The sequence below is a fragment of the Myiozetetes cayanensis genome, unplaced genomic scaffold (genome assembly GCF_022539395.1).
Source record: "Myiozetetes cayanensis isolate MyiCay16 unplaced genomic scaffold, myiCay2020 scf12, whole genome shotgun sequence".
In the NCBI taxonomy this organism is placed as follows: Eukaryota; Metazoa; Chordata; class Aves; order Passeriformes; family Tyrannidae; genus Myiozetetes; species Myiozetetes cayanensis.
Window position 1 is genome coordinate 28,376,246 of NW_026086826.1, and position 13,367 is coordinate 28,389,612.

The following is a 13,367-nucleotide window of genomic DNA, read 5'->3' on the forward strand; positions in this document are numbered from 1 at the left end:
ATATTTGGTTCCTGGTTTTGTTTTCCTTTTGTGTTCCTTATGCTTATCCTAAGAATTCTGTGGAAAGTGTGTGAATTTATATTATTTATTTGAGGAACCTTGGTGATGGAAATGCTGATCTGAGCATTACCACATGTGTTGTGAAAGTGCAGCCCTACACACTGCCAAGTGCTGTGAGCCCTGTATAGTAATGGGAGATGGAAATGGTTTATATTGCAGTTCCCTTAATGAACCTCTGCTCAGGTGTGCTTTGCCACGTGTAGTGAATGTAGCAGCTTGGTGTGGTCCCCATAGGAATATGAAACCCACCTGGATCCACCTGACACATCGGGATGGTTTCCCTGGGGTGAGGCCCCATCCCTGTGCTCCTGCAGCCCCAGCCCAGGTGATTTGACAGGGCAGGGGAGATTGGACTCTGTAACTCCAGATAGCAGGGAGCAGTGTCTGCACTCACACTCCCTGATGGAAAGCAGATGGCTAGCAGAGACTTGGAAATGGCAGGCACACAGGAATACTTTCCCACAGTGTTCTCCTAAATAGCATGTGGCCAGGGACTGCCCTGTTTTGCATCCCTCCATGGATTTATTTTCTGCTAATTTTTTTCAGGCTGTGCTGGAAATTTTTCTAAGTTCATCCAGTGGCAAGAAGTTCTGCAGCTTAATGACTCCTGTCTGATGTGTTTTTTAACTTGCCAGCTGCTGACTTTGCTCATGTCTAGTTCTGGTATCATAGGAGACTGATCAGTTAATCAGTGATGACTCAGCCCCCAACCCATCTGTAATTCTTGTAATTCACTATCCTGATGAATCTCTGATAAAAGCAGGTGTTTGGTGTTGTGTATCTTACACTGAGCTCTGTTCTTTCATTTGGTAGCTGAGTGAAAAATCAGAGTAACTCCATAAATTTGAGGGCTACAAAAACTGTTGTCTTTGGTTTGTTTTTTTTCTTTCTTTGTTGCTCAGATTCGAAGCTGGGTCCAGCAGAAGTCTGGACATCCAGACAGGCTCTACAGGACTTATATCAAAAAATGCTCGTGACCGATTTGGAATATGCTTTAGATAAAAAAGTGGAGCAGGACCTGTAAGTACCTCAGTAAATTTTTGTGTATATATCTGTAATCTGGGCTGATGAGACTTCCAGAAAAGTGAGTGTATCCTGTGGAATGGTTTGTTTTATTCCCTTTAAAATGAGAGCTATGTGGGAATGCACTGCAGAGCCAGTCGAGGAGCCTTCGGAAGGTTGGTATTTTACCTCTGGCCATTTAGTAGCAGCCATGTCATGCACACGTGGGTTTAGGAGAGCGCTAAGGAACATCATCAGTCTGTGGTGCTGTCAGGGAAGGGCTGAAGGCTGCAGTTTCCAGAAAGGAGAAAGTTTGCCTGGTGTAATCACCTGGAGCTTTGAGCAAGGTCTGACGGCTGCTGAAGACTCTCACTTTAAAGCCCTCTGAGGCATTGCTGGGCAGAGGGAGGAATATCAGGGGAAAACTTCATGGGGTGCTCACGGCACCTTGAGAATCAGGAGGAGATCCTGCTGGGTTTCCTCCATGCCCTGAGTCCATTCCCTGTTATTTAAGGTGCAGACATGGGTTGTAACAAGTTTAGTTAAGTGAAGCATGTGGTTTTTCCAGCACTGGGAGAAGTGAGCTAAGTAGACTGGCTGAGTTGTCCTGTGCTTGCCTCCAGTTACTGAATGTTTTTTAACCCTCATCTCTACACCCCATATCTTGTTTTAGAGAGTAAGTTCTATGCTGCTCAAATCAGAACAATCACAAGCAAATATTAATGCTGTTACTGTATTAACTATACACATATATATATACACATATTTTAGCTATATACATAAATATCAGGATATAGATAGGAGAGGTGAGGAAAGGTGGTTATTCCATATTTAACATTGCATCTCATCTGAATGTTCCCTGAACTTGAATATTCTTCATGTCTGATGCTATGCAATTCAACAGCTCTTTCCTGTTGCTTATGTCATCTACATAACACACTTCCAAAGTACAAATGAAAACCTTTCTCTTGTTTTCAGTTGGAATCATGCCTTTAAAAATCAGATCACAACGCTACAGGGTCAGGCGAAAAACAGAGCAAATCCAAATCGGAGCGAAGTTCAGGCCAACCTTTCTCTGTTCCTAGAGGCAGCTAGTGGCTTCTACACACAGGTGAGTGGCAGTAAGTAGAGGAAGGGTGGGTGACCAAAAAAAGCCCAAGCCCACCAAACATGTTAGCTGGTGATGTCATTGGTGCTCTTAGTTCTTTTTTTTTTTTTCTGCCACTTCTCTGAAAATTCCCATTCAGCTTCTCGTTACTGTGTATGCTTTTGTGGGCCATTGCCTTCATTCCTTTTCATTCCCTCGATAGCAAAGGATAAGCAAAGAGAATCAGTTTGTTCTTGGATTGAGTTACTCAAGTACAGAAATAAATGCAGATGCACAGGATGTGTGTGGTGGCCTAATGGTTTTCTTTGTCCCTTCCTTGCAACTCCTAACACTGATGATAAGCAGTTTTTTAAGAACATGTCCATACTACATACATATTTAAATTCAGCTTTATTTTCTCAGTAATACCTGACTTAGTGCCCACCACAGCTGTACATTGAAGTAGGGTGGTTGTCCCTAGGAGTATTATGTATATGTATATATGTATTATTATATTACAACATATGATGTCTTGCTGTTTTTTTTTTTGATCAAGACTCCCAGGCTTACAGGCCTTCAGTCTTAATTCTATCTTTTTATTAACATTTATTTAGAATTTCAAACTTTGGTCTAGGAACTCTTCTTTCCCTTAAGCAAAACTATTGCTGAGTGCTCTTGGGATAAGTATTCTTACTGTACCATTTCCCAGTTTGATTCCAAACATCTGCAAGGTGTTTTTACAGAATCCTCCTGGTTACCCTTTTCCCCCTTCAGTGTTGTTTCTTGGAGAGCTGCTTGTTTGACAGCCTGTGGCACCTTTGCTAAGGGCTTCCTACCATCTCCACCATTTGTCTTGCAAAAGCCCTGTTCTTCCTGGCAGAGGAATCAGGGAATTTTGCTCTTCTTGAGTTTGACACCACAGACTGGCTTTTTTTTTTTTTTTTAATCTGTTTGCTGTGATGTTAATCATCCCATTTTTAGTCTGAAGACTTGGCTCAGCCCAGCTACCTGCTCTCCAACTGAGAGGCCTGCGTAAATGACATCTCTGAAGGAGAGCATGAGTTCTCTTAATTCAGCATGTTGGAAGATGTCAAGTTTCTCTCTTTTATCCAGCTTTCATCTGTGAGATCCCTCTTCTTTGGGGATTTTTGTCTACTATGTAAAAGACAGAGCAAAAGAGGGAGGGAAGTGGAACACAAACCTCTTTCTGCAGCAAGCAAAAGTGTTGCATAGTGTGTTTAGTTGTTGACAGAGTGTGCATCTCTGTCAGCCCTGGGCTTTCTCTGTGCCTTTATCTGGAAGTGGAACCCTGCTGCAGGTCTGTTTTATTTGGAGACTGAGCATGTTCCCAGCTGGGAGAAAGTCTGTCACTTCTTACCTGCATTTTTAACCCTATAACTCAGTAGAGCAAACGCTTTTCATTGCTCCCTCGTTACTGTTTCTTTCCAGAGTATTCACTGGAATCTGTAAAAAAAAAATAATTCAAAAGCACTGGAAGGGCAGAGTTCAGGTTTTCCTTCAATCAGCTTTTGAGATATTTGATCAAGTAGCTGATATCTTGTTCCTTGAAAGAGTCTCACTGTTGGCTGAGCACAAATACTTACTGACAGCGCAGCCAGTGAACTGTTCCTGTTGCCTCATTCCTTATAAATTTGGTATTGTTCGATCTCCTCTCTAAACTTTAAGTTGGGATAGTGCTGTTTCTTATATTGGAACAAGCTGATTTGGGGGATGAGAGACATCCTTTGCTGTTATTTTCAGAGAACAGTGCCACTTCATCAAGGTATAAAACCCACTGTGTTCCTCTTGAGTGCCCAACTTAAAAGCAAACAAAACAAAATGATAAAAGCACAAAACCCAACAAGATTTGTAGACCTCCCATAGTCATCCCCATCCTTAGTGATTTAAATATCACGAGGATTGAGGTGCTTACTGGTTTGGGATGGACAACTCTTTCTTCCTGAAGAGAAGCAAAACTTCTCTTCACAGTAAATTAGTCTGCCCAGAACTGTGAAGAGAAGTAAAACTTCTCTTCACAGTTCTGGGCAGACTAATTTACTGTGGACCTCAACGATTTCCAGGTGGAAAATGTAATTTAAAGTCTCCCTTGTTTACACTGTTTAGCTAATCAGGTGCCTCCCAAGTGATGTTCTGTTCTAATTGTTGCTTGTTTCTGATGCTTTCCTGATGACTGTCCCCAGCTCCTACTAAAGCAGACCTGTTTCTGTAGTTACTCCAGGAATTGTGCACAGTTTTTAACGTGGACTTGCCGTGCCGCGTGAAGTCTTCCCAGCTGGGAATCATTAGCAATAAACAGACGCACACCAGCGCCATCGTGAAGCCACAATCCAGCTCCTGCTCCTACATCTGCCAGCACTGCCTTGTTCACCTTGGAGATATTGGTGAGTTGAAGGGAAGAAGAGGTGGGGTGTTGAGTTCTGCCCTGTGTTCAGCTCTCACATTCTAGCTGGTAGGCACAGGGAAATGTTGAAAGCACTGACTATTACAAAAGCTTGTTGCAGCAGGCTAGCACACTTCTCCCTTGCAGAACACCAACATCTTAGGTACGAGGGCAACAGTTAAAAATCCAGCCTCTCATAAACCTGGTTTCTTTTTTAACATTAAAGTACAACAGGTTTATTTCTTTCTTGATTTGGGTAGAACTGTGTGTTGTAGAAAGTTCTCTTTTCACAGGAAAAGTAGATCTAGTTGGCAGTTGTGTAAATGGGGATAGAAAAACATCTGTAGCTCTCTGGCTGTGGTGCTGTCACACCTCTGTATTTATGAACTGCTAAGCTGTAACACTGAATCCGAGGCGAAACAACCACCTCAAAATTCAACCTGTCGAATCCTGGTGCTGTTTGGTGTCACTGTATGTTCCTCTGATGATTATTTCTAAAATGGTAGTAAAATGCTCTTCAAGTAAACTGGGTTATAGCAGAGTAAGTGCAGGAGAGTTTGATTTTATGCCTCAACTTATGTTTTTTTGCTGTTTTCTTAGCTCGCTATAGGAATCAGACCAGCCAGGCAGAGTCTTACTATAGACATGCAGCTCAGCTTGTCCCTTCTAATGGTGAGTCTGGGATACCTTTTCAGTTCATAATTCCAAAGAAGGATTTGGGGTGTAGCTTTTCCTGTGTGGCAGTTGGAACCCTGGACTTCTATATAAAGTCTCCTTTGCCAAATTCACCAAGCAACCGTGCAACAAAGCCTGACCCATCGGTAAATCATTTAGGTAATGGTTATTTGCATGAACCCCCACGACCAATCCTTCTCCCTCCAAAAAACCCCCAAACAAACCAGGAAAACCAAACAGCTACTGCACCACGAGTTCAGAAGCTTTTTCATTTAAGTGGTACAGATACCAGGCTGCAATAAAAGGGTCAGCAGGTGGACCTCAGCCTTGTCTCTTGAAGAACTGAGGACTTTGTGCTCCCTTTTCAAGTGGCCACACTCACTCTGACATCGAGCCTGCTTCACTCTGTGGCAACTTGTTGGACAACTTGTCTCTTTCTCCCTTAGGTCAGCCTTATAATCAGTTGGCTATCCTAGCTTCCTCCAAAGGAGACCACTTGACCACAATTTTCTACTACTGCAGAAGCATTGCTGTGAAGTTTCCTTTCCCAGCTGCCTCCACTAACCTACAAAAAGCACTTTCTAAAGCACTGGAAAGGTGAGACTAAGGATAAATTCTTTCTACTCAGATAAGATGGAAGAGGCTTTTTCCAGCTGTACCTCCCTTGCCAGAAGTTATTCATTTTTGGTAGTAGAAAGAGAAGTTCTCCATCCCCTGTCCAGTCAGAGCATCCTCACACAAGTGTGGAACAAAGAACAGTTTGTGATGCCCCTGGCTGTGATTAGTGAATGCAGGAAATAAGAATATTGTGCCAACAAGACAGAGTAGCTTTTCCTGGACTTTCCTCCTTTATTTTGATATAATTTTGTAATGTTATGTGCAGCTGTGTGTGATTCCAAAGACTGAAGTTGGTGTTTCTGTTCCAAATGTAGTCGTGATGAGGTGAAGACTCGATGGAGCGTGTCTGACTTCATCAAGGCATTTATTAAATTCCATGGCCACGTGTACCTGAGTAAGAGCTTGGAGAAGCTGAGCCCTCTTCGAGAAAAGCTGGAAGAGCAGTTCAAGGTTAGTTCTAACGACATATTAATTAGTATATCGAGGAGAATATTTTTAGCAGCTGAGTTCTGAAATTACAGTCCAATAATAACTCTTTCCCATGCTAAAACACAGGAAGCTCAAGCAGCCAGTTAGGGAAGGTTTGCATTGCAGCTACCACTGGGTAGTTCTGAGAACTTATGCCAAGAGTGGGGATTTTTCCCATTTGACATGTGGTCTTCTCTTGGATGGCATTCATTCATTCCCCCTGGCTGCTTTTAATCTGCCTCAGACAACTTGTCTCTCCTATTTGCCTCTAAAAAGTGTCTCAGTAAGACCTTAATTTGTGTGCAGATGTGAACTGCTCAGAACACCTTTCCTCTGGAAACTCTTTGAGTTCCAGCTCATTAGGTTGGACAATACAGCAAAGACTGAAACAACAAGTATTTTGTAAGGTATTTGTACAAGGCAATACATTTTCAAAGAGGGTGTTGTAGTGTCAGGTGCCTTTTAGAAACTGCTCTGCTTTAGCTTCTTAATTGGTGGAAAAGGAGCAGGGAGTATGGAAATATTAGGGAGAAGATGGTCTTAGCAATAGAAAAACTTACAAATGTTCTTTACAGTGTCTTTTTACATTTTTTTGCCTTGAATTGGGCTGCTACAGCTGGGGCCAAACTATATTTAAAATAAATTTTCAAAACCACAGAACTAGCTGTGAATTGTATTAGCTTTGAATGTGGGCTGTTAATGTTGTTTCAAAATTAAATAACTGTGTATCTCTGTGTGTGATGTTGACTGTTGAACGAGTACTGCTTTTTGCACAGTGCTTATGATCAATAAATAAGGGCATTGCTCAGGCATGTGGAACAGTCTTAGTTTTCTAGACTGAGCCAGGGTATTAAAACAGAGCTGAGCCCTGCTCTGGGCTTAGATTACTTTTTTGTTTATATTACACAATACAAAACTCAATTTACTAGAGAGCAGCTCTTGTGGATTCGGTGGGTTGAATGTGGATGTAAAGTTGCATGGTGAGAAATCAGCTGAACTTTGTGGCTGATTTTAACTCTGAGGAGAGCAGTTACAGGGTTGGGAGTGTTCAGTCAGGCCCACGATGCTGCTGCTGGCAGCTCTGCCAGCCTGAGTTGTTGGCTGTACAGATTGTTGTGTCTGAAGATCAGCTGGTTGAATTTTAGGAATATCTCCCTATTTTTTTTTTTTTTTTTTTTTTTCCCAAAAAAGCATTGAAGTTTCTTTTCCTGTCCTGAGAAAGGTGGCTTTCCAGCATAGTTACAGAAAGGCGTTTGTAAATAACTCGTGCTATTTTAGTCCACCAAGGCATTCCATGACCCATGAAGTCAGATGTGGAATTAGTTTTTAATACATAACCACCCAGTAGTTAAATTTTCCTGGGGTGTTGTTTTTAAATGCCACCTTTTCTGTGCTGTTTCTTTGAAAGGCTGATAAATTCAGTGCCATCACTGCACGTTCAAGTTGCACTTGCTCTGAAATACAACCATAACCAAGGGGAAGTTGATTTGTTGAGCATCTGAGCTGGTGTACAGGCAAAATCCTTGAGCTTCGAGAGTGGGCACCTTCCCAAGTCCTGCTGGGAAGCCCAGTGCTGTGCTAGTAGGGATGACCTGAAACTGAAATCCAGAATGCCTGCTGCCTTAAGGCAGAAGCCTTAGTCAAGCGATGAAGTAACAACTACTAATCCTTTCAAGTGTGTGTGCGCTTTGCCAGCTAAAAATACATCCCCCATGTGCCTTTGTTGCAGAGGTTGTTGTTCCAGAAGGCCTTCAATTCTCAGCAGTTGGTCCATATTACTGTTATCAACCTGTTCCAACTGCATCACCTGCGAGACTTCAGCAACGAAACGGAGCAGCACAGCTACAGCCAGGATGAGCAGCTCTGCTGGACACAGCTCCTGGCTCTCTTCAGTGAGTGTGCAGCCTGATTGATTTTTGTAGTTCCCTTTGCTTTTTACATGGAATCCATTAGTAATTTCCCGTCAGTATCCAGCTTAATGGTTGTGTGAGGTAAGTGCTGAGAATAGACGTTAGGGGAGAAAGTTTAGAGAGAAGATGGTTGCACAGGGTCATTTATGTCAGCAGTGCTGACTAGCACTGGATTTTGGAGCCCTGGACTTGCTGTGTTTGAAGTTTTACAGAACTCTGAGTTGTTTTCCTGGTTCTGAAAGAACATTTTAACTTGGGTGCAAAGCTGGATCCAGCTTGGCAGTGGGTAGTACCACTCATGGGGGCTGCAATGCAGTTGGGGGTGCAGTGGAGCTGGTCCTGATTCCACAGGGCTGAAGTAAAAGCTGAGTCAGCTGAGACCTCAACTGCTTCTGTACCTGTGATAATACTGACTGGGAGATAAGAGGGAGTGCTGAGCATTTTAAACTCTAAGAAAATAAGCATTATGTGGCTAATCTGATCCAGTCCATGATCAGAGTGGCCTTGTTTGTCAACACCTAAATTTCTGAAGAGCTGGATTTCTTCAGGTTCCAGCCTGGAGGTGATTCTGAGAACACCCTGGTCACACAGGTGGGGTTACTGTTTCTCAGCTCTTGTGCCCTAAGGGGTCTGGGCTGGGTGCCTGCCTGCAGAGATGGCTCCAATGTATTTGTGTGCCTGCTGACTTGGGAAAGTGGATTAAATACAGGTAGATAGTTGAGTTGGTAATTTCTAATAAATAGGTGAGCGAATATTTTTGCACTGGTCTCATCTCACCCTGTTTTTTTAACTTACCAAGGAGATTAGCCCGTGACACTTAAAGGGAAAAAACCACCAAGGTTCTGTTTTATGGTAGAAAAATATTTTTAAAAAAATCTTCTGATCTGTTGGTGAATTGTTTAGGATGAAATAACTGAACTGTTTTGTTCTAAATAACTAGTCTTAAAAACAGGGGGATGTGTTTGATTAAATTATGTTCAACTTCAGCGCCTCATTCCCACACTGTGGAATTGGTTTGTCCTGTTTTTGTCCCTTACTCTGTTTCCAGTGTCCTTTCTTGGAGTTCTGTGCAAGTGTCCTTTACAAAACGACTACCAGGAGGACTCTGGGGCTGCGTATCCTCTTCCAGCTGTGAAGGTTTCCATGGACTGGCTGAAACTTCGGCCCAGTGTTTTCCAGGAGGCAGTGGTTGATGAAAGACGGTAGTGAGTGTTAATCTTTCTTTTGATACCTTTCACTGCATGAACCCATAATTAGTGGCAATCCACAGATCAGTCATGGGAAGAGGGATCGTGTGACTCATTATTATGGACATTGAAATGATAGAAAGTGTATGTGCTAAAGAGTTCATAAAGCAAAACTTGAGACTTGTGGGTTAAATGAGCAAGTTCAGTGTTTTAATTTGCTTCAGGTTTGCATAGAACTTTTTTTTTAAATCAGTGGAGTCTAGTTTATAATATCTGACTTGAGCATAACTGCTGAGTGTTCCCTTAGTCTGATCTATTGTAATGGTTTCTCAGATTATTGAGGGAGGTGGCAGGAGAATACTTGCTTTAATTTCATGCACTAAACCATTTCTTGGGCAGTGCTGGAATCCAGTTTTTCTGGTTCTTTTACACAGAAATCAAATTGAATTTAATAGAGAGGGTCCTTAAATGTCAGCACAGGGATTTCTCTTCTGGACTGTTGCTCTGATTTTTCACTTCTGCCACTAATCTCATAAATTTAGGCTTAAATAGTTCAAAACATCCTAAAATAGTTCATTGTTGCCTCCATGGTGCCCATCACTAAAGCAGAAGGATGACTTGGGCTTTCAGGTGGGGTCTTTTAAAAAACTGGAGCAAGCAGCCTGTTGGTGGCAGTTAAATGTTAACCACCTATGCAGTGATCAGTGTGATTTGAAAATTATTTGCTTTAGGGCCTTTGGGAGGAATTTCCAGTCATGGCTTTACTGGTATTGCAGGGCAAAGCAGGGGACTGCCAGTTCACCTCTAGCTTAATGGTCTTCCTTACCTAGAGCTTCTTGCCTTTGTGGTAACTGCTCCAGCATCACAGAGCACTTGGGAACTTAGATTGGCTTTTAAAAAGTAGTAATTTTTTCAAGAAGGTGGTCTTTTCCCTGACACTTGAGGGAAACTTTACCTTTTCTTGGGAATCAGAGGATTAATGGAAGCTGTGACTGTGTAACAGAGTTCAGTGTCACCCCATGTTTTGCCATTTTCACTTACGGTTTGTCTGGTTTCTAATTGATAGCATATGGCCCTGGCTGATCTCTCTTCTGAACAGCTTCCAGCCTCATGAAGAAGATCTATCCAGTAATAATGGTAAGGACACTTCTGGTCTGTTCTGTGAAGAACTGGGAATGATGCATGTTTTTCCTGATGGTGTGGGGGGGAAGTGCAGTTGAAGAGCAAATAAGGAAGGAAGTAGTTCTCTAGTATTAGTGCATGTGAACACTTTGCTAGTGCTGCTTTTGTGTAGTGACCATGCTGAGGTAGCTGCTTATGGTACTGTGCTCAGTGCTTTCATGCTCTCCTTACACTATTTCCTGTCTGTTTGCCAGCAACACCCCTTCCAGAAGAATTTGAGTTACAAGGATTCCTGGCTCTGAGGCCCTCGTTCAGGTGGGTAACAGCTGAAGGATCCTGTGCTCTTGCTATGTCATGACTTTGGCAGACATTGACCTGTTCCCTGCAATATCTGATTTATGAATATTTACTGCTGTATGCATTGATGTCATTGATGTAGGTCTCTTCAAATCAAATGTAATGGAGGATGTGGCAAAACTGAAAATCTTGAGTTCACAGTAATGCTCATGACTTATTTTTTGGTTTTACTCTGTAGTCTTCAGACTTATGAATGGAAAGGGAAAAATTTAAGAAGTGAGAAAAGGAATGCTTTTGCACGAAACCTATTTGATGTAATTTTCCTTTGCTGGTTTTTACTGTATTCCTGTACCTAACATCATCCACAAACGCTGACTAAATATTAGATATATTCACTCAACTATTATTTCTCTGATTTTGGTTATCACACAGATGAGCTTTTGGCCTTTTGTTATTTAAATAAAACCTACCAAACCTCTTTAATATGTAGATGGATCTTACCAGAAGAAAATTACATCTGTATATCAGACATCTCTTAACAGTCACAATTCGAGTAACTCCTACTGAAAGTTTACAGCTTTTAATAGAGTAATGCTGGCATGTTGTATTTCTAAAGAAATACGATGCTGCAGAGGGTAATTGTGTAATTAATATTCCCTCTCCTGTGTCAACACTAGGAACTTGGATTTTTCCAAAGGCCACCAGGCAATTACAGGAGATAAAGAAGGGCAGCAACGTCGGATACGGCAGCAGCGCCTGATCTTCACAGGCAAATGGATCGCTGATAATCAGCCGAGGTAACTGAAGTACCTGCTGTATTTCTCTGCTGCCATGTGCTGAGGTAACACAGGTGCCAGAGCTCAGTGTTATTTTTCTCTCTGTTCAACACAACAGTTACCTGTAATGTGAGCACGAGATGCTGACAGCACGTTCTGTGGGTCAGTGTGCCATTGCTTCATGGACTGACTGTGATAAGTAATGCAGTTAATTGTACCTGCTTTTCAATTCCTCTCCTTCTCAGGTTGATTCAGTGTGAAAACGAGGTAGGAAAGCTGTTGTTTGTGACAGAAATCCCGGAGCTGTTACTGGAGGACCCAAGTGAAGCCAAAGAGAGCCTCGCCTTGCAGGAGACATCCACGGCAGAGCCGCTGTGTGCCGATGGCAGCCCCGGACTCAAATCGGTTCTGTCTTCTGGCAGAAGCCTGAACAACAACTGTGATGCAGGAGAAAAGCCAATGGTCACCTTCAAAGAGAACATCAAGCCCCGGGAGCTGAACAGGGAGCAAGGACGCATATACCCCCCCAAAGATGTAGCGAGGGAAAGGCGGGACTTTAGCAAAGGGATAGTGACCACTAAGAACGATGGGAAGAAGGATAACAATAAAAGGAAGAATGAGACCAAGAAGTGTGGCTTGGAGAAGATGCAGGAAGCAGGAAAGCAGAACGTGGCAGTTCAGGTAAGCCTTTAGCTCAGAGGGATGCTGTGTCTGAGGAGGTACCACGAGTGTGTCGGGGAAGGCACTGCTTGTGGAGAGTGTGGTAGGGCTGAGGTCTCACTGTGGGCACTGCTAATGCAGCTAATGTACAAAAATATAAAACTCTTCTACCTCAAAGGCCAGGTATTGGTGATCTTGGGGTCTCTGCCCTTTCCCTCGATGCTGTCTCAGTTTGTTGGGGAGAAAAGGATAGGGAGCAATGAAAGGTGGTTTTGCTGTGTTAACTGTTTTTAGAAAACCCCAGACTTCTACCCATTGCACAGATTATTGAGGCCACCAAGGCTGTTCACATGGGCAGGTGGCAGTCATGCCTCACCCATGCTGTGGTCTGTTGAGAAGGAACTGGATACTCTGCACGTTCAGTTGTCTTGTGCGCTTCCAACAAACTGAACACCAAATAGGATGTGAGGAGTAAGATCCTCTGTACTCTGGGTCAGGTGTCTCTGTGGAAGTAAGGAGAGCCACACTGCTCTTAAATCATAAATCTGTGCTCAGGAACTTGCTCAAAATTGTTGATTTTTGCATCAGCTGCTCTTTTATCAGCTATATTTTTTTAGGGGTATGCTTTTTGCTCTATTTCTGTGAGCATTGCCTACAAAATCTGTCAAGTAAACAGTGAATTTACTGGTCTGACTTCCAACTGAGTTGTAGTAAATAAGAGTGGAGAGTTTCAGGGCTGATCTGATCTCTAACCTGGACAATCTCATTCATTCCCCCAGTGATGACTGGAACCATTTAATGATAGTGATGGACACTCTAATATTTCCCTAGAGAAACTGTGTCAGTTCTTCACTGTTCTTGCAAGTGGAAATTATTTCCTAATGCACTTTATCTCCCTTGCCTCTGTGTAAGCCCATTACTGCTGCCCAGGGCAGGTCTGCAGATTAACTTCTCTGCAACTGCCCTGGAGTCCTGTATAATTGAGGTCTTGTTTTCCCTAGGCCAGACAAACCATCTTTTAGTCTTTCCAGCTTGTGGTGTTAGGACTCTTGGACCATTCTTCTTGTTCTCCTCCTGATTATTTGCTGTTAAACATCAGGGATA

At 42.7% G+C, this 13,367-nt stretch overlaps 2 protein-coding genes across 5 annotated transcripts in view; one reads left to right on the forward strand and one right to left on the reverse strand.

The window, feature by feature from the left end:
- The window catches only part of ZBTB37 (zinc finger and BTB domain containing 37), a 331,509-nt gene that overhangs the window by 213,143 nt on the left and 104,999 nt on the right, over positions 1–13,367 (reverse strand). The window lies entirely within an intron of this gene.
- The window catches only part of SMG7 (SMG7 nonsense mediated mRNA decay factor), a 44,844-nt gene that overhangs the window by 17,526 nt on the left and 13,951 nt on the right, over positions 1–13,367 (forward strand). For 3 of the 4 annotated variants that reach the window (XM_050307364.1, XM_050307367.1, XM_050307366.1), the window contains exons 3-14: positions 963–1,080; positions 2,041–2,173; positions 4,380–4,551; positions 5,151–5,222; positions 5,672–5,822; positions 6,158–6,293; positions 8,041–8,203; positions 9,270–9,426; positions 10,475–10,545; positions 10,785–10,845; positions 11,505–11,624; positions 11,849–12,284. In XM_050307364.1, coding sequence (XP_050163321.1) covers positions 963–1,080; positions 2,041–2,173; positions 4,380–4,551; positions 5,151–5,222; positions 5,672–5,822; positions 6,158–6,293; positions 8,041–8,203; positions 9,270–9,426; positions 10,475–10,545; positions 10,785–10,845; positions 11,505–11,624; positions 11,849–12,284 — 1,790 coding nt within the window. The remainder of the gene's footprint in view (positions 1–962; positions 1,081–2,040; positions 2,174–4,379; positions 4,552–5,150; positions 5,223–5,671; positions 5,823–6,157; positions 6,294–8,040; positions 8,204–9,269; positions 9,427–10,474; positions 10,546–10,784; positions 10,846–11,504; positions 11,625–11,848; positions 12,285–13,367) is intronic. The other variant, XM_050307365.1, reaches the window with a different exon arrangement.